Genomic DNA, 21,937 nt, shown 5'->3' with positions numbered 1-21,937 from the left:
GGGGCAGGGGCATGGACCTACCTTGAATGCCCACGGGGGCCAATAAGAGAAGGATTTTGTGAAAAAAAGGTCCGCCTCTGTTATGCATATGTAATCCTGTATAAAAACTGCTTGTATCCATTGTCCGGGGTTCTGTAAGCGCGGATCTTGTCTGTAAGAGAAGTTCTTGCAGGGCCCAGGCCTGATTATTTTTGCTGTGACTTTAAATTTAAAAGTGTGGAATAGTTTGTTTGTGCTTTGTAAGGGGCAGTATTACAGAAAGAACTGGGGGAAGAGTTAACAACCTCTACATGATAAACCTTAAGGCAAGAAGAGATTATAATAAAATGAAGCCTATGACAAGACATAAGAAAGACATTACTGTTTTTTGGGGGTTTTTTTTTGACACTTTATTTAAAGCTCTTCTGACCAAACAGCAACTGTGTAACAAGTGAAAAACAGACCTCTCGTGAAACTGGAGCACAGCGGTGATCAAACAGGGAAGGAGTATAGCAACCCACCAGAGTCAGGTTATTAAGAAGATAACCCAAGTTCCCTGAAAAATATTTGGCTCAGTGGAAGGGTATCTTGCCAGCCTTGCGCTGAGCAAAATTCTCTATTACACCCCAATGTCCAACTCCCTGGCTCTTGAGTAATCAATGGAGAGGAAAGCTAAGCCACTCAGCCGCTCCTGCCCCATGGAGCTCCTCAGGTATGTCTTGATCATTTTTAAATTGGAAAATAATCTCTCAGCTGACGCCACTGTCACCAGCAACATCAGAAGTAAGAGAACCAGCCCTGGCCCGGACTCGTCGGTGGGTTGCTGGTGCTGGCTACTGGCCATGCTGGAAAATCCAAAATTGTCTAATTTAGTCAGTTTTGCTTTCTTCTCTTCTTTCTTTTCTGTCCTTTCTGTTATTACTGCTGGATTTATGTTTGCCGGAAGACACTGTTCCGCAAGATCTGTGATGTCACTAGTCATAAATCTAGCTACGTCACTGATTGACATGGAGGCAGCGTATAGTTTACCCAGCATTCATCACTGCATAGCATCTTATGAAATACTCCAACAGACATTACATTATTCTTTTAACTGAGTATTCTTTATTGTAAATTTAGTCTATTATTCATGACAAAAAACACACCATTTTGGAATATATTGATCTTAACTATATCACCAATTGGGAAACTATGACAGAGGTAGGTTTGCTTCAAGGCTATAAGGTAATGAATCAGCTGAGCGCAATGTGTCATGTGCAGCCTGCACACCATGCATAAATGTGTGCTTCACTGTGATAATATAAATTAGTCAAGATGAATTTAAGGGCCCCAGTGTGATGGCACGTGCTACACTGTCTATCCCTACGCTTCTGGCAAATTGTAGCTGAACCTTCAGGTCTTCTTTTTAAGAAAATCCTCCTCTATACAGTCACTCAGTTGCCAAAAATGTTTGGAGGGCACTGTAAGGACTGTAAAATGATTAATTAACTATAGGTTATTCCCACTAAGCTAGCGTGTCACGTGCAGCTGTCAAGGACGCTAAGTGGCGGGGGGTAGGGATGGGCAAAGGTAATGATGAAAAACCAAAATACTCCATGGGCTAGAGTAAACCGTCTCATTTCAGAACAGTTTGTTACAGCCTCCGCTGTGTCTAATGGCCTAAGGCGTAAAGAATTTCATGGGACACAGCCCTTAGAAGAGTGCAGCCCCTTTTATTGGGACACAGTCTATGTTTGCAACTTGGAATGTAAACTGTCAGTTATCTTTACTATTGATTAATCTGCCATTTTTCACTCAGTAATTCACCCTAAAATTGAATCAGCTCAATTATCTCAACTCACAACCAAGCCAAAACAATCATATACTCCCCAAGGGGTACCTATAGTGTAAGTATCAAGCGTCTAACATGGATGTTGGTCATTATTTATTTTGTTCACAAAGACCATTTCATCCTAGAGTTGAAGTGGATATTAGGTGGGTTTTGCGAATGAATTCTTCTTTATCAACTATTTTATTTTCGTATTATTTCACAAAAATAAAATAAAAAAATTGGGAAATGCTCACGTTTCAAAAGCAGAAATTTTTCAAATGATTGACTGATGATTGAGAAATACTTGAGAAATGATTGACATAATTTCTGTTATTGCATTTTTGTACTGTGATACATTGTGCATCACTTTATTGCAACATTGTCATATTTTTAAAAATAAGTGCTGACATCTGTCATTCAAAGTGTCACATGCCCCAAATGGAGTAAATGTACTTCTCCCCTCTCACACAGGATCTTTGTCCCCCACCATTTAAAAGTAAGTCCCTTCAGCTGCTCCCTTGTTTTCACTCAGGGTCTCCACAGCAGATTGGCATGTTAAATTGCCACAAATTGTACGCCGGATGCCCTTCCTGACGCAACTCCACATTACATGGAGAAATGTGGCAGGGGTGGGCTTAGAACCGGGAACCTTCCACACTGAAACCAAGCGCACTAACACTTGGTCCACCACAATAAGCATGATTAAATGGGCTTCAGCCTGTCCCATGACCAAGATGAAGAACACAAGGAAGAGCTGTGCGGCTGCTGTGTAGAACTTTACGTGTGTGTGTTTACGTGGGAATAAGGAGGGTTTCTGTCAAAGGCACATTGCTAAACATTAAACTGTTTACTAGCAGAAAGGACAGGAAGAACAAAGGGGGACCAGAGGGAGTTAAACTGCTCCTCCCTCAGCTTCACTCATTATTTGTGTTCTAATTGTGCAGACATAAGAGAAAGTTAACATGGAGAAGCAGAGATAAACTGACAAAATAACAGGAAAAAGGTGAGCGGTTTACTTTAAGCTCACTGTGGGGTTAACAGAAGCAGAGGCAAAGAGAGGGGGCAGGGCGGTACTTTTTTACTCAGGGTCACCACAGAAGATCTGATATGGATCTGTGTGTTTGTTGGGTACAAGTTATACACCAGGTGCCCTTCTTGACACAAGTGGAGTAAGCCTGGAAGCAAGTTCAGGCAGACGAACCAAGCGGCTCTGCACCACATGCATGGACATGCCTCAGTCTGTACAGTCTTTCAAACACACTCTTTACCAAAACACACTCTCCAGATCATCTTTCATGCACTCCCTCCTGATTGGGGGCACCATTTAAGATGCAGAATTCTCAGCTCCCCCTCTGATTGCCAAATGCCACCAACGCAGCATCCATGCTGCTGCTGCTGCTGCTGTGTGCTTAGGGTCATTGTCCTGCTGAAAGATGAACTGTCCCCTCACTCTGAGGTCAAGAGTGCTCTGGAGCAGGTTTTCATCCAGGATATCTCTGTACATTGCTGTATTCATCTTTGCCTCAATCCTGACTCGTCTCCCAGTTCCTGCCACTGAAAAACATCCCCACAGCATGATGCTGCCACCATTAATCATTAATCCCCAATATCACAAGTATCTGCGGGGAATGACAAGGCCAAAGTCTTGATGGCAAACTCTAAGCTACCTTCTGCTGCTGCAATAAATATTCTTAAATGTAAGATGGAATGGTGTGACATTCGGTTGGAAATCCAGATGTTTAAGAGGAATGGACACAGGTGGCCCAAACTAGGGATCTTCTTGTTTGGAGGCAAGATTAAGAAAAAGCACACTAATTTAAACTAAAAAACTAAAAAACTAATTTATCAGCACTGACAGATTCAAAAACTAGGACTTTATTTTGGAAAGATCTCGCAACTATCTTGAAAAAAATGCCCATTTGTATGCTCAGTTTGCAGTTGAACTGCGAGCTAGACACTGTGGTTTCTCCATGATATGGATATGCGAGTACAGGGTATTGTTTTTGACCATTACCATGAAAACACTAATTTTTCACAACATTCCATTACAGTCTGTACAAACCTGTGTATTGCCAATACATTGACACCAAAACTAAGACATTGTGGCCAGTTGTTCCTAGAGTATTTACTGTGCTGTGTATTGTCATGTGTTGTGGAAGTCACACTATTTTAGCTGAGTTGGTTTTGTTTGGTTAGTGAATTAGACAGGGTACTAAGTAGGTTGTGTAACCTACAACCTGACAGTATGTATACAGTGGGGTAAAAAAGTATTTAGTCAGTCCCTGATTGTGTAAGTTCTCCTACTTAGAAAGATGAGAGAGGTCTGCAATTTTCATCATAGTGTACGTACATGTCAACTGTGAGAGACAAAATGAGAAAAAAAAATCCAGGAAATCACATTGTAGGATTTTTAAATAATTTATTTGTAAATTATGGTGGAAAATAAGTATTTGGTCAATAGGAGTGCCGGAAAAAAAAAAATCGATTCACGTCCGAATCGTGATTCTTATTTATTACGATTCTGAATCAATCCAAAATGTCCAAGAATCAATTTTTTAAAAGCATTTTTAAAAACATTTTCCTACTTACTCGCTGTGTGTACTGTTTGTCAGGCAACGGCTTCCGTACCACAGCGTCCCCCGCGAGGGGAGGGTCCGGCGTGCTTCAAACATTCGTGAGCTAATTCAGCCAGCACCATCTTTGCTGAAGGCAAATTTTTGAGTGCATTTTGGATTTTATTATTTGCTGCATAAGAAGGAGCTTGACATGACTTATGCAGTGTGCAAAATCTGCAAAATGAAAGTCAAGTACTTCAGAAACACTTCAACTCCGCAAGCCCACATGCTGCGCTATGACCCGGAGCTAAAAGGAGCAAAGCAGCGGTATCTGCCGACGACTGACCAGCACTTCGCTAAACTGCCAGCCAACTCTGAACAAGCAAAGCAGATAAGTAAATTTACATCTAGAATCACTTGATTAACCTTGTAAAGCTGCATTTTCTCAAACATAAACATTTTTTAAGTAATATAACTATTTCTCAGAGCTGTTTGAATCGAAAATCGATTCTGAATCAAATCATCACCCCAAGAATTGGAATCGAATTGAATCGTGAGTTGTTGTATGATTCACATCCCTATTGGTCAATAACAAAAGTTAAACTCAGTACTTTGTAACATAATCTTTGTTGGCAATGACAGAGGTCAAATGTTTCCTGTTAAGTCTTCACCAGTTTTGCACACACTGTAGCTGGTATTTTGGCCCATTCTTCCATGCAGATCTCCTCTAGAGCAGTGATGTTTTGGGGCTGTCGCTGGGCAACATGGACTTTCAACTCCCTCAACAAATTATCTATGGGGTTGAGGACCTTGAAATGCTTTTTATGGAGCCACTCCTTTGATGCCCGAGCGGTGTGTTTGAGATCATTGTCATGCTGGAAGACCCAGCCACATGGCATCTTCAATGCTCTCACTGATGGAAGGAGGTTTTAGCTTAAAATCTCATGATACGAGGTCTGTCAATAAAGTAACGGTCCTTTTTATTTTTTTCAAAAACTATATGGATTTCATTCATATGTTTTTACGTCAGACATGCTTGAACCCTCGTGCGCATGCGTGAGTTTTTCCACGCCTGTCGGTGACGTCATTCGCCTGTGAGCACTCCTTGTGGGAGGAGTCATCCAGCCCCTCGTCGGAATTCCTTTGTCTGAGAAGTTGCTGAGAGACTGGCGCTTTGTTTGATCAAATTTTTTTCTAAACCTGTGAGGCACATCGAAGTGGACACGGTTCGAAAAATTAAGCTGGTTTTCAGTGAAAATTTTAACGGCTGATGAGAGATTTTGAGGTGAGACTGTCGCTTTAAGGACTTTTCACGGTGCGAGACGTCGCGCAGCGCTCTCAGGCAGCGTCATCAGCCTGTTCAAGCTGAAAACCTCCACATTTCAGGCTCTATTGATCCAGGACGTCGTGAGAGAACAGAGAAGTTTCAGAAAAAGTCGGTTTCAGCATTTTATCCGGATATTCCACTGTTAAAGGAGATTTTTTTAATGAAAGATGTGCGGACGGGTCCGCACATCGGGACGCAGCCGCCGCGACGCTCCGCCACAGGAAAAACACCTCTGTTGAAAGCCTTAAGGACAAGTTGGAACATGTCCTGCCTGTTAAACAATTTCTCATATACTCACTCCACTGAAAGCCATCAAAAGCCGCCTGGATTTTACAAATGGTTATCAACACGGAGGTGTTTTTCCTGTGCCGCCGCACCGCGTCGGCTGCGTCCCGACGCGCGGACCCGTCCGCACGTCTTTCATTAAAAAAATCTCCTTTAACAGTGGAATATCCGGATAAAATGCTGAAACCGACTTCTTCTGAAACTTCTCTGTTCTCTCACGACGTCCTGGATCAATAGAGCCTGAAATGTGGAGGTTTTCAGCTTGAACAGGCTGATGACGCTGCCTGAGAGCGCTGAGCGACGTCTCGCTCGGTGGGAAGTCCTTAAAGCGACAGAATCACCTCAAAATCTCTTATCAGCCGTTAAAATTTTCATTGAAAACCAGCTTAATTTTTCGAACCGTGTCCACTTCAATGTGTCTCACAGGTTTAGAAAAAATTTTGATCAAACAAAGCGCCAGTCTCTCAGCAACTTCTCAGACAAAGGAATTCCGACGAGGGGCTGGACGACTCCTCCCACAAGGAATGCTCGCAGGCGAATGACGTCACCGACAGGCGTGGAAAAACTCACGCATGCGCACGAGGGTTCAAGCATGTCTGACGTAAAAACATATGAATGAAATCCATATAGTTTTTGAAAAAAATAAAAAGGACCGTTACTTTATTGACAGCCCTTGTATATGGCCACGTTCATTCTCCCCTTAACACGGATTAGTCGTCCTGACCCCTTTGCAGAAAAACAGCCCCAAAGCCTGATGTTTCCACCCCATGCTTCACAGTAGGTATGGTGTTCTTGGGATGCAACTCAGCATTCTTCTTCCTCCAAACACAACGAGTTGCGTTTTTACCAAAAAATTCTATTTTGGTTTCATCTGACCACATGATATTCTCCCAATCCCAGTGGCGGCTGGTGAAAAACAGTCTTGGTGGGGCTGCTGTGCCAATAGACTCCCTTGCCTTGTCCAGTACAGGCATTCAAGTGAACAGTCAGAAAATTACTACAATTCCACAATAATCATTTCATGTCCTTCTCAAAATCAGCAGTTTTACAGATAAAGTTAACCATTTACAGCTATATTAAGCCCCATTTCTACTTTGGAAAGGAACAGTATCAAATACAACACTCAAGTTCTTGAGCAAAGAACATTTCACCATTTGACACCAATTACACACATAGTACACCAAACTGTACTGCACTGCCATTATCTTCAGACAAACAGATCCTGGGGTTCACAATGACACCGACCTTAACAAAATAGAAAATATCACCAAATTTACACTCTTTCAAAATATGGAAAAATTCTTCAATTGACAAAAGAACATTATGTACATATGACAATGTTCACACCACCTTCAGAGAGAAAGAGAGAGAGAGAGAGAGAGAGAGAGAGTGTGAGTGTGTGTGTGAGAAAGAGAGAGAGAGCGAGAGAAAATTAAGGTAATATTTTGCATGAACATTACTGAGTGGAATGGAGGCAAACTAAAGAAGCTTGAAAAACTTAAATTAAATAACTTAACTAATAACACCAAAACATTTAAATTAAATTGGTTAAAATTAATTAACAGTGTAGAGGACAAAGCAAATTAAGTATACAAAACCACTTAATTAAATGCGTTGCTAAACTTGGTTTGTCTTACTATAAGTGTCTTGTGTGTACTCAGTGGCTGAGTTAGAATTTCTTAAAAAAAAAACATGCAAATTGCTATTTTAGGCTTTTGTTTGTTTGTTTTTTTAAACTGAGCAAATAATTTGTTTTAGAGTGTGGAATAGTCCAAAGAATATTTCACTTCTGTGGACTGATCCTCATAACGTGTAAAGTGAAATCAAAATGCCAGCATGGCTGCAGCTTTGAACACTGTTACAAACAGCCCCGGCCTCCCCTATTACCATTATAACTGGTCTGCTGTCCCAATAAAGATCACAGCTTTGACCCCCTAAAACAAACAAACAAACAAACAAACAAACAAAAAAAACATCACTCATTCGTTTTATCCTAAGTTTTCACCCTCGTTTCCACACCAGGAGCAACATTCGGGAATAAATCCGAGCAGCTCGTCAGCTCACCTGAGCTGAAGAGGTGGATGCGCTCCTTTTCGTCCGCGCAGATCAGCAGCCTCCGTGACGTGTGCGCGCTGACAGTGTGAATGAAGCCTGACACGGTTTATAACGAGTCAGACAAACGTCTCTCCTCCAACCGGGATGTGCAATTGTCATTAAACCACGAGAAAGATCTGATGTGCGCGCCTCCAAAAGGATCCCCGCCAAACTTTGGTGTCATTGATTTGATTAGTTTTGTCCCGTTTTAAACCTCCAAAGAGTTCTTCAACTTACTATAGCAAAACACAAGGAGACGAAATAAAAATAAATAAATATAACCCAAACGTCGTCATCACCACCACCTCTTCCTGCCTGACTGACTGACAGCAGCAGCTGCAGCGTCACGTATATCACTGACTGTAATCTAACGTTCCCGCATTTTTGTACCAAGGGCTAAAATTCCGGCGCCCCAAAGCCATTAATTTTGGCAATGTTGATTTGCCAAATATTTATTAATTTTCCCTAGCAACTACATACAATTGGTTATTTCGCTGCACTTTAAGGGCGCTTGAATGACCGCCCAAGACGAGGAATGATACGTTCTCTGCTTCTGTCGGTGGAAATGCACTGTTGAATGAGAGTCAGTTGGAGGAAGTGTTGTTTTAATCATTCATATTACATGTAGGCACATACTATTAAGTAAAACTGACATTGATAATACTTTTTAAATATATATTATGACTTTTCCTCTCCACATCTAGGAGGGCAGCGCCCGAGCGCCCCCTATGGGCCAGCCGCCACTGCCCAATCCTCTTCTGGATCATCCATATGCTCTCTGGCAAACTTCAGATGGGCCTGGACACATACTGGCTTAAGCAGAGGGACACACTTGGCACTGCAGGATTTGAGTCCCTCTCTGCGTAGTGTGTAGCCTTTGTTACTTTGGTCCCAGCTCTCTGCAGGTCATTCATCAGGTCCCTCTGTGTAGTTCTGGGAGTTTTGTTCACCGTTCTCATGATCATTTTGACCCCACGGAACGACATCTTGCATGGAGCCCCAGATCAAGGGAGATTATCAATGGTCTTGTATGTCTTCCATTTTCTTACAATTGCTCCCACAGTTGATTTATTCACACCAACCTGCTTGACTGTTGTAGATTCACTCTTCCCAGCCTGGTGCACATCTACAATTTTCTTCCTGGTGTCCTTCGACAGCTCTTTGGTCTTGGCCATGGTTGAGTTTGGAGTCTGACTGTATGAGGCTGTGGATAGGTGCCTTTTATACAGATAACAAGTTCAAACAAGTGCCATTAATACAGGTAACAGGTGGAGGACAGAAGAGCTTCTTAAAGAAGTTACAGGTCTGTGAGAGCCAGAAATCTTGCTTATTTGTGGGTGACCAAATATTTATTTTCCACCATAATTTACAAATAAATTCTTTAAAAATTCTACAATTTGATTTTCTGGATTTTCTTTTCTCATTTTGTCTCTCATAATTGAAGTGTACCTATGTTGAAAATTACTGACTTCTCTCATCTTTCTAAGTAGGAGAACTTGCACAATCAGGGACTGACTAAATACTTTTTTTTACCCCACTGTAGTTGTCTTGACATGGTGATACAGCTAACTGTAGCCAACCTGGTTTGCTAGTTAGCTAATATGTTTGGCAGTAAAACAGCTATTGATAGCTGAACTCAGACATATCAGCACTTTGAATCAAATGAATGGTGTTAACAGTTAATATTTAAGTCTGGGTCTCTGGAGGCAACCATGTTTAAGAGCGAACAAATGCACCGAGAACCGGACTCCTGTTATCTTATATGTGCACAGAAGCGGTTTGGCTGGTTTCATCCCACCGCCATCCCCCTTTTCCAGCCACAGCCTTGTTGTTTTTGTCTTCTCCAGTTTCAGTGAGGCTGGACTTGAGCACTAGTCAGAACATTTTGTTCTGTGAGAGGACTTAACTGCATGTCACAGTACAGTATGGCAGCAGTGTGGGCCTTTGCATGACTGTGTGTTGCTTAAGCTTCAATGTTCTAATAACCTGCAGTAGAATAAGACAAACAGCCCTGCAAATCAGAACAACTGTTTTTCATGCATGTGCACGCGCATGTGCAGTCAGTCAGGGACACTGAATAACAAGAAAATGAAACAACAAAGCATGGGTGGGAGTGGGTCGGAGAACACTGTAGCCACTTCCTGTTTGTCTGCTTGCTGACATTTTGTCATCTCTCCTCTTGCTGTACTTTAGACTCAGTAACACAACATAAAAACTGCACGGCAACACCACAAATACACAAAAACAAAACAACTGTGTGACTCAAATAAATATGCCATGAGATGGTCTGAAACCATTTTCAATGTTAAGCAGTTTGTATTTCTGTGCTGCTTGTTATGCCATTAAAACAATTACACATCTGTAGACAACAACGTGCACATGCAACTGTGGATCTAAAATATTCATGAGGCGAGGTCTTATTTTGCCTTCCAGCAACAGCAGGAGAGCAAAAGTGAATAATAGATTACTAATGCATCTCTCTCTCTTGCTGCATGTCTCTCTCACAACTGCTCCTGTGATGCTACACTGTCTGATGATGTCATCCTGATCAGCGGTTTTCCTCTCTCACTCCATCCGTCGTGCTCCTCCCATCTGAACATCACAATCTGTCTCCTGTCCTCCCAGCATCCTTCTCTTCACTGGCCATCTCTCTCTCTCTCTCTCTCTCTCTCTCTCTCTCTCTCTCTCTCTCTCTCTCTCTCTCATACTTTTGGCTAATGCATGCCTTCCTATCTCTCTTTTTTCTTGTCCTTTGTCCATTTCAGGTGCTCTTATCCACTCTACCGCCTCTTCTCTCCCTCTTCTTAATCCAGCAGCTGTGCACCCCTTCTTTTTCTCATTTTATCTTCCAACCATTTATATCCTGACTTTTGTTTTTTTTTTATGACAACTATCTGTTATTTTGTGTTCTTTTTTGACATAATAGCTCCTTTTGGAGAGCAGCAAACTTTTCATCCTATCACATAGAGCCACATGCTCTGGATTACCTATATAGACTGGGGTTCAATTCCAGGTGTGTGCTCCAGGCTACCTGTTCATGACCTTGGACACTAACTCTGCATCATGCTAAACCACCCAGCTGTAAATGGATTCTAACCTTAGCTGGGGAAGTAACCTGCAATGGATTGGCATCCTGTCCAGGGGAAGTCTGAGGCCGAATACTCATATTAGCTTAATATATAGTAGGAAAAACACACAGCACGCACAAGCCACATAGCATCTGAATACTCAGCAGGCATTCAACAGGAGTCAAATAGTGTGCAGATGATCTACTACCTCCACAGCTATCTCATGATGAAGCTAGAGCCTAGTAATTGAAGGACTTTGCAGAAAAATTCATAGATAGCAGACATACATGAAAGGGTGGGCATGTGGCATTACACAAAAACAAAAATGACCAACTGTTTAAAAAGTCTGTCACTGCAAACAGAAATTTTCAAAACATACATGAATGTGCATATGCATGTGCGTCATCTGTAAACATCTGGGTCAAAGGACAAATGGTGATGGCTTGCTCACTTCCACTATGTACTACAGAAATGGTTGAGTAATATGCACTAAGCAACGTTAGTACATAAGTATTTGCATACAGTGATACACTCTCATCCAGTTTATGCTACAGTATCTATGGAAAAGCACCGTCCCAATGGGCCTTAGAACCTGTGTACATCTACACATTATTTCTATGTAAAGCAGAGCACACACTTCATATTCTTGGCCGTTTATGACAAAAGTGTAATTTTCTTCCGAAATGCCTCAGTTTTATAACACAAATACCAAAGCCATCTTAGGTTATAGTTGAGATAAGGTTGGGATCCAGCCACCTATACAATCCCTGTTCCAAAACATCAGTATTGCAGAGGTTGTGAAATGTTCCTGAACAGTGCTCTGGAATATTTCAAAACCAATTTCAAACATTGTTCCTTAGTCCATATCAAAAGAAAGACGTGTTGTGCTGAATGTGGCATTATAAGTTCCCAACTGACATGAACCAAATGCTTCAGAACATTCCAGTTGATTTGGCATTGAAACACATATGAAGACACAAATGAAGGAACTAGGACTGCAACACTTTTGAATCTCGTATTTAAAGGAAACCAGCAGAGCGGGATCTGCAAGTGTACTATCATATATGCTGCTCATTTCAGTCTTATGTAGGAAATTATCTTTGTCTGTTAGCACTCCATTGGTACTGCCATATTCAGTGGTATCAGACATCAGGAAGACAAATTTAGTTTCCCAGTCAGAGCCCTGACTTCATGTTCTGTACCAAGATACTTTTTCAAGTAGAAGGTTGGAAATATTTTCAAGTGCTGAAATAAAGTCATGAATGCACCATTAGCGACCATAAATCACATGGTTTATCACACTCAAATAACTATGCAATTAACAAAGCACAAATTATCTGATACCAGATTACCTGAATAATTCACATTCTGATATCAGCAGGAGGACATGTAAACTCCACACAACATAGCATAATGTAGATATCACTTGCTACACACATAATCCTTATGGTACTTGAAAAATTCAATATATTCACCACATTTTAGGTTTGGGGAATTTGAACTGGTTCTTCTACTCACCGTCAGAGAGGTGAAGGTCATACACATGCCTCCAAATCCATTCATTGCCAAAGCAAAGAAGATAAGGAAGGACAGATCTGAACAAGACAGAGCAAAACAGTAAACAAACACCCTGCAGACACGGGACTGCGCTGACAGAGAAAATATGATGCCATAAACATGGTGTAAGAGGAGGGCTCTACGTACTGTCAGGATCACTAGCTCCATAGGCAAAAAGGAGGCAGGAGAAAGCGAAGCAGGCACTGCAAACACAAAACACCATGTTTGAGTAAGGGAAAGCAACATTTATACTGCACAGGATACAGCTCTCATGCAGACTTCATATCACATCAGGTGGATTAAGAAGTCCCTCACCTTCCCACAAGTCGCAGTTTCCGTGGCCCGTATTTATCCATGATGATGCCCATGGGCAGGGTAATGGCGGACAGCAGGAAGGAGCCTACAGTGAAGGCCAGGTTCAGCATCTCATTTTGATCCTTGCAGGCGGGCCAGCCGTTCAACTCCATGTAATCCTCTATGTCCTCTGAGGTGGATGTGTTTGTATGGTTGAGAGCAGAACTGTTTCCTGGACAATGATGAGACAGGGACAAGATCAGCAGAAGTGAGGGTCTAATAATGATTTTGTGTATTGCAACGTCAAGAATACCCGTTATTGTTGGTATATATTATTACTTTGGATTTTCTGGTTATTTTCTCCTGCAATAGATTATCTGTGGTGCTTCTACTTTGAAGTCTGCTCAGAGTTCACTACTTCCTGTCCCCGCATTACCTTCTTCAATTGTCTGTTTGCCTTCATAACCACCATCACAACATTCCCTCATTGCCAGATTGTCTAGGTTCATTCCTGGTCTCTCGCATTACCATCCCAATGTTTTCTAGTATTTACCTCTCTCTTACAGACCCACAATGCCATTCCAGGTTTCCTGAGTTTGTCTGTTGTTTGTGGATTTGGTCACTTGGCATGACTGAACTCAGTGCATTGACCTTCTACTTGTACTTTGGATAACCCTTCTGCTGCTCCTTCATAACTACTGTTGCCTATTATACTGATCACCCATATGCCTGAACTCAGCCTGTGCTAGCAACTAAGTCTTTGTCTGCAGTTTAAAAACTGTTGCTAAAAAGCCTACTGGACAATAAACCAGCTTTGTACTCTCATCATTATGGTTCTCTGCATTGGAGTTCCATGTCTAAGCCAAGACATGTTATATTTTAATTTTTGATTTTTACAGTTTAGAACACAATTCTATGTCCAACACCAGAACAGTATTTATATTACAGATATGGGGTAGGCTAATGATGGGCCTTTTCTACCAACAGGCAGCTGGTTGCTAAACCAATGCCATTCAGGGTTATTTGACTCTTGGTGCCATTTAGCAACCTGGCTCATGTTTCCACCAATTTTAAGTGAAACCACTGTATTCAAGAACATCAGCAGCCGATCTGCTCTGTGTAAGTTTGATCTTGTTACACCTCACAAGCTAAGCAGCGTGGGTCCTGTTTAGTTCTTGAATGAGAGACCGCTTTCCTAGAAGACCAAGGGGCGTGTGTGTTTCACCAGCCATAACTGGAATTGTATCAGCAAGGGCATCTAGCATAAATTTTATGCCAAATCCCAATGTGAATCTGTGGTGGATCTGGTGTGGTGACACTGGACAAAACGGGAGCAGCCACAAGGCCAACAGCAACTGTAATGAAGGACATCAAACTGGCTTTACAGATTCTGAACTGTTTTAGTTGATATATTCAAACTGGTACAAAATTTGCGGCATGAACCAGAAAGAAACACTTTTTCTATTAGTGGAAAAGGCCTGTCTGCATCCTTTTACTTGAGAAATCCTGCTGACTGCATCTTTAAAGCAACCTGAGAAGGTACCACCCACTGTTAACAAAGAACCTGATGTTGTAATCACTTATGATCCCAAACAAATCTAGGATTCAGGAACAAATTGTTGATTCATTGGTGGCTTTTATGTCATCAGTGATGTTTAATACATCTTTGGTAATTTAAGAAAGGTTCCTGAACTCTGAGCTCCAATGGCATAGATGCACCCAGACACTGCCAGTCTGTTGATGCACTCACTGGTAAACACAGTCCATCAAGTTCTCATATCACATGGTACAGCAAGTTTCTTTACACCTCCCACTCTGGAGTCTGGGTTGCTGTTCAAAAGGTCACGTAAACAGCACAGTACTGGGTAAACAAGTGCCAAAAATAGTTATAATTAGAACCCCCTCACATTGGATAAGGGTGAACTCTGAGCCTCGGTGGCACTAACGCACCCAGACGCTGCCAATCTGTTGACGCACTCACTGGTAAACACAGTCCATCGAGTTCATGTACAGTCTATTTTGGTCTGCCACCCCTGGCGAGACACTGCTGGTGTCACCAGATAGTGCACAAAATGATGCAAAGCCTTCAAGGTGGCTGATGGAACAAAACAACAGCGACTCCCCACACACCTTGACTTGTTTTTGTTAAACAACAGAGTAGTTGCCACATGTTTAGTGTGAGGAGAACTGAAGGAAGGAGGAGGTATAAAGTGTTTAATCATCACATTGATTTCATTACTTGAGTCCTTGGAACAGATCTCAACAACAGCTAAAAGCAAATAACACTGAAGCTCTGGCTTATCAGCATAATTTAGAGGCACAACTGCAAACTGTAATTTCCTGTGTTAGATGCATGTGGCCGTGCTTGTAGGTGAAAGATAAAATGTCTGAGGTGCTTATGAAGACCTGAAACTGTGGTATTGCTTTTAACTTGACATGGAGACACTTGAGGTGGAAGAGGCTGCAGACACACATGACTGCAGGGATTTAACAAGAGAATACAAAAATCACCACCTGTGGCTCTGGAGGATGGAGGCGCGCACACAGGTCCAGTTTTGTGCTGCTGCATCCAAATGGAAATGACGCCATCAGTTTCCACCTTCATCTGGTTTCTGAGTGAATGTTTTTTCTCCTGAATAAAGTGCTAATCCTGCTACCATGTTCTGTTAGGTGATGAAATTAGCATGCATATTTGAGAGGAATCCCTTAGGGCAGTGGTGTCCAAGCTATTCCAGAAAGGACTGAGAGGGTGCAGATTTTCTTTGCAGCCACTGAGTCCAGCAGGTGATTTCACTGATGAACTCATCCCACCTGCGCAAAGTGACGTTAATCAGTGAAATCACCTGTTGTAGTCAGTGGCTGCAAGGAAAACCTGCACCCTCTCGGCCTTTTCTGGAATAGTTTGGATACCACTGCCTTAGGGTGAACATGCAAGCTCCATATAGAAAGAAACTGGAAGAAAAACATGACCACTGTGACAGAAGCGATCTAACCGCCACGCCACTCACAATTTTGCTACCCCATCATGTTTTCACTTCTTTGGCAATGGATATTCATGCTCTTTTGTCTTCTCTTGTGAAAAGCAGTATGTATGATCCTCCATTTTAAAAAAAGAGGGTTCTCAAGGTGGTTAGCCTGCATTAGCAGCCTGTATACAGTATCAAGTGGAGTGAGTGCTAATTCCTCTTCTTTTTTGTTCAGTCATCGGGTTACAGTGCAAAATGCAAAAGATGGTGTAAGTATGCTCCTTTTGGGCTACTGTATCAACATGGCATTGCAACATGGTGGCCTCCATGAAGGGGCCTGCTCCCATGTAGACATTAAGGGCTTATTCTTTGCTCATTAGAAACGAATCACCAGATAGTTATGAATGCAATATTTTACATATGCTAATAAACACGCCTAAATCCTACACACTGTAGCTTTAAAGCAATTTAGCCAATCAGTTACTGATTAGTGAGTGAGTGAATTACTTCAATTTTTTTAAGTTTTAACAACTTATTTGGGCTTACAGCATACAGCAGCTTCATATTCATCATATCCCCAGTGACAATTGGCAGAAAAATATTCACACAACTCATCTTACTCCAACAGCTTACTCCAATTAAGAGTCCCAGGGGACTGGAGCCTATCCCAGCAGTCATAGGGCGTAAGGCGGGGTACACCCTGGACAGGACGCCAGTCTGTCACAGGGCTACATATAGACATACAAACACATTCACACCCGCAGACACACACTTATGGACAATATAAAGTTTCCAATCCACCTAACCTGTATGTCTTTGGATGTGGAAGGAAGCCAGAGCACCCGGAGAGAACCCACGCAAACAGGGGGAGAACATGCAAACTCCACAGAGAAAGACCACATATGAGAATAGATCCCATGACCTTCTCGCTGTGAGACAACAGTGCTAACCACAAAGCCACCGTGCTGCCCAGCAGAAAACATTATCTACCAAAAAGAACTTCCAGATGAAAGCTTCTCTCCTTTCTCCATGTGGTGTATTGGTGCATTAAGTGCTGACTGCTGGAAAAACAGAAAGCAGCAACAGCTGTCTCTCAGGGGCCATTGCTGCTGATTAATCAGATGGTCAAAGCAAACCCAGGTCAATAAAGTGAAAGCTCTGACCGCTCAAACAAACAAAAGCAAATACACATACTTTTTCAAGTGGCAAGAAAAAGTATGTGAACCCTTGATCTGTTACATATCTGAATGTTGGAATGACATTAAATTAAAATGAAAAACAAAATTCAGGCTTCTCTATATAAAAATTTGTAAAATGATAGTCAAAGTGAAAATGAACCTCTACAATATGACATAAGTGAAATAAAAATATGAAAACCAAAATGAGGGTTGCATAAACAACTGCACTTTTGTGGAGAAATTATGCAATCTGCAAGTTTTGTATTTTACATAAGTCCCAGTTATACAGCTTCATGATTAAGTGGTATAGAGGAGGATTTTCTTAAAAAGAAGACTTGGAAGTTCAGCTAGTTTGCCAGAAGGCACATGGGAAATCCCAGGCTTGATTTCATTTACTTGTGTTACTTAGGATATCATTACTTATGCAACGCAACATTTTGCCTTTTATATTTTTCTTTCATATATGTAAAGTTGTAGAGATTAGTTTTCACAGTGACTTTACAGGGCATCATTTTAGAATTCTTTATATATAGAAACCTGAATTTTATTTATTTATTTTAATTTGATGCCTTTCTGACATTCAGATTAATACCTCAAGGGTAATACATTGTTTTTGTTTGTTTTGTTTTTTTTGTTTGTTTGTTTGTTTTTGTGGGTTTTTTTTTTTTTTACTTTTTTTTTTTTACTTTGTCTCCACCCAGTACATCACTGCTATTCTTCATCTCAGCATCCAAAATGCATTTCTGATTCACAAATTTATATTTAACTATTAATTTGCAGATAACAAGGAAATAAACTGTTGAAATAGTGAATCACCTTTCTGAAACAAACGTCTATGCTTTAGAAAATTTCAACCTTCACCTCACTTCAAAACAGTTTATTATTTCCTGAAGGCATTGTTTCAGTTATTGCTTGGAGTATCTTGAAACAGATCTTTTCTGGAGCAAGCAATGCATTTAATATTATAAAATATTTTTTAAAGACTTTTTAAACACTGCAAGCAGCTTTGATGAAAGTGTGTATGTAGTTTTTATGGTTTTCCTTTTAATGTTGTAAAAGATTGTTGAACATCATCAACATGCTTTTTCCTAGGGTACATTACATTATTTTAAATATTTATTTTAAAATGTTAAAAAAGTGAGAAGGGCTTAAATAATAAAGGCTTTGTGTGCACAAATTGACCGTGCACAGCTTTCATCACCGTTGCTTTGTTGAGGCTGATAAAAGAAACAGACGGACAAGAGACACAATCATAAGATCAAAGCCAAAACAACAACAACAAAACAACCTGTGTGATCATCAGTGACAATAAACCCACTGATGACTATTGTTATATTAAATAAGCATGCATTTCTATTGCAATCAGTGATTATAAAAATGATTATTATGAGGAGAGATCAGTGTTCTTATTTGATGTTTGTTGCAGAAGTCAGAATATTTTAGAGCTACTACAATTAAGCCTAAAACTGAAAGCACCTCACTGTGTTACCTTTGATCATGAAGACCCAAGGACAACAGAAGATGAAATGACCAAATTTAATCTGTTTACAGTTTTAGTCAAGTTATCACTGTAAAAGTGGTTTGTTTTTCAAGAAGACACCCAAACAGCAGGTTCAGTATGAATCCTGTCTTAAATGTCACTAATGTTAATATTGCAGATGTTAATGAGGAACTGATGCTACAGCAGTGTGTTAAAGACGTATGTGAAACCAGAACTCTTCCTCAAAAAAAAAAAAAACCTCCTTTGCTGTACACATGACTGTTAAGTCTGTGAGTCAACCACACCTGCCCAGCATTCTGAATGCTGACAAAAGCCCAAAAATGTCCATTGGCAATAAATCATCTCAGCATGACAAATATGTTTATTTGTAAATGCTAAATATGAGGAGCAACTACAAAATGGACAACCAAAACATGCAGGACAATATAATACAATCAATTGCATTAATCACAAAAGAAACGATTCAAACTGGTTAATAATAAAGAAAACTGGTCATACTATGTAAAAGCACAGTCACTGTCCTTCTCTACATGGACTGGCTGTTGCTCAAAAATCAACACGTTCGTATTGTCAAATTTCAACACATTATAACTTTTGATCTGACGCGTCTCCATGGTGTGTGTGGTACTCGTTCATAATACAAAACCTCTGTCTAAAAACACTTTTTTGTTTGTTAATGACATAAAGTTTAATTATTTAGATATGAGCCAAAGTATTCCAACAGATAAACAGTCATGGGATCCCATGTCCTCTACTGCTGACCTTTTATTCTGATTGCTTACCTTTGATCCTAACTGCTTATCTTTCTTTCTCATTTCTGACCTCTGACCCTGATTCCTATCTTTGTTGCTCATCATTCTTGTTCAGCAGTGGCTGATGATCCTAATCACTCATATTTGATCCTGATTGCTCAACTTTGATCTGGAGCGTTGAATTTATATTCTGATCTTTAATCCTAATCATTTGTCTTTGAAAATCATCTTTGATCCTGACCATTTACCTTTGGGGTGACATTGTGGATTAGTGGTTAGCACTGTTGCCTCACAGGTTTGGTGGATTGGTGACTCTAAATTGACAGTAAGTATGAGTGTGAGTGAGAGTCCGAATGTGTTTGTCTGTTTATATGTGGCCCTGTGATAGACTGGCAGCCTGTCCAGGGTGTACCCCGCCTCTCGCCCAATGACCATTGAGAGAGGTTCCAGCCCCCTGCCTCTTGCACAATGACCACTGGGATATGCTCCAGTCCCATTCTCCATAACCCTCAAGTAGAATAAGTGGGTTCAGAAAATGACTGAATAAATGTTTAGCTTTGATCTTGCCTGATCACACAGCTAATCAGGAATTCTGATTACAGAATCAAAGACCTCAAAATCAGAGACAAAAGCCCACTTTTCAAAGGCTGGACAAGGCTCAAATACTGAAAAAAGGAAATGTTACATTTTAATTACTGTAAATCAAATCAAATAAATTTTTTTTTATATAGCGCCAAATCACAACAAACAGTTGCCCCAAGGCGCTTTATATTGTAAGGCAAGGCCATACAATAATTATGTAAAACCCCAACGGTCAAAACGACCCCCTGTGAGCAAGCACTTGGCTACAGTGGGAAGGAAAAACTCCCTTTTAACAGGAAGAAACCTCCAGCAGAACCAGGCTCAGGGAGGGGCAGTCTTCTGCTGGGACGGGTTGGGGCTGAGGGAGAGAACCAGGAAAAAGACATGCTGTGGAGGGGAGCAGAGATCGATCACTAATGATTAATGCAGAGTGGTGCATACAGAGCAAAAAGAGAAAGAAACAGTGCATCATGGGAACCCCCCAGCAGTCTACGTCTATAGCAGCATAACTAAGGGATGGTTCAGGGTCACCTGATCCAGCCCTAACTATAAGCTTTAGCGAAAAGGAAAGTTTTAAGCCTAATCTTAACAGTTTGTAATTTGTTACACCTGTAATTATTAGTTTTTCCTCAAAGTATATTTATAACATAGTTGAAGCCTGAAATTCTGAAGCTACGTTGAGAAAACTAATAAATTTAGGTGGAACAAATGACAACACATACATACACAATATATATATATATATATATATATATATATATATATATATATATATATATATATATATATATATATATATATATATATATATATATATATATATATATATATATATAAATGTGTGTTAGTCCAAGTTTCACATATTTCAATGAAGGAATTAGAATAGGAATTAGGATCAAAGCTCAATGTTCAAAGACAACTTGATCTAGATCTGCACCAAAAATTTAAGAACTCTTTATACTCATACATTCTAACTATCCACCAAATTTCATTAAAATATGTTCATGATCTTTTGAAATATCCTGCTGCAAAAAAACAAATAAACATAAAGCCAGAAAAAATACATATTTTTGCTTTACATTACATAATGTCCTTTATAGAGGCAATAATGGAGGAAATTTTTACAAAATGTGTTTTTCCTATGACGCTGCAAATGCAACTACAGAGAGAGATGCTTAAGGGGGCGTGGTAAGCATCAACTCCTTTCCATTTAAAACCACGGGCACCAAAATGAGTCATTTCATGGAACAAAAAAAAGGGGGTTTACAATCATTTGGGATTACTCAAATTATGTTATATAAAACACATACTAACTATTTTGTTGAACCTTTTCATCCATCCAACTTCAATCTTACTTTCTGGTAAAATTCATCAAAGCATCAATGATGCTCTTGGGGAGCACATTCTTACACCAAGGCCCAGCACTCCTCTGGGTTCCTGACCCTGTTTGTGATTAAACTCCAGCAGGTGGAACTATTTTAACAACATGCAAACAATACAGTAGTTAAGTTTAAATTCTGCCATTACAGCAATGAATAATTTAACTGGGGTTAAATATCAGAAAGACTTGTTTCCTGTCAGTAGGATGAAGGACAAAAGTTCTTGATAAGTGGAAACTGAACAAAACCAGCATCACAGTTGATCTGACTGTGGAAAAACTGTATAAAGTCATGACCACTGTTTTTTTGGCATTATTATTTATGTAGCTGCTCTCTGTATTTGAGGTCCAACTGTTCCAGAGTGAACCTATCACCTCTCCTCTTCTTGTTTCTGTGAAACATGTTGACTCACCAGCAGCTCTGCAGAGGTAGGAGTAGAAACCCTCAGATCTGAGCATGATGAGCAGGGACGCCCAGCCGAGCAGCACGGCTGAGAACAGCAGGTTCTCAATGACCGCGGTCACCGCCATCCACCAGCGGCGGGTGAAAGCTGTGGCCAAGGTGGGAGCCATCTCAGCCGGGTCAGAAGTAGCAGAACAAAAGAGGAAGG

At 40.6% G+C, this 21,937-nt stretch overlaps 1 protein-coding gene across 2 annotated transcripts in view; it reads right to left on the bottom strand.

The window, feature by feature from the left end:
• Positions 1-21,937, bottom strand: part of LOC117508126 (large neutral amino acids transporter small subunit 4-like) — a 48,126-nt gene extending 26,189 nt beyond the window's left edge. For both annotated transcript variants that reach the window (XM_034167782.1, XM_034167784.1), the window contains exons 1-4: positions 21,740-21,937; positions 12,991-13,201; positions 12,823-12,878; positions 12,637-12,713 (exon numbers count right to left, since the gene is read on the bottom strand). In XM_034167782.1, the coding sequence (XP_034023673.1) occupies positions 12,637-12,713; positions 12,823-12,878; positions 12,991-13,201; positions 21,740-21,899 (504 nt within the window). In that variant the 5' untranslated portion in view covers positions 21,900-21,937. The remainder of the gene's footprint in view (positions 1-12,636; positions 12,714-12,822; positions 12,879-12,990; positions 13,202-21,739) is intronic.

The sequence above is a fragment of the Thalassophryne amazonica genome, chromosome 4 (assembly GCF_902500255.1).
Source record: "Thalassophryne amazonica chromosome 4, fThaAma1.1, whole genome shotgun sequence".
In the NCBI taxonomy this organism is placed as follows: domain Eukaryota; kingdom Metazoa; phylum Chordata; class Actinopteri; order Batrachoidiformes; family Batrachoididae; genus Thalassophryne; species Thalassophryne amazonica.
Note: the sequence above shows the minus strand (reverse complement) of the source record. Positions and strands in the feature narration are given on the sequence as shown.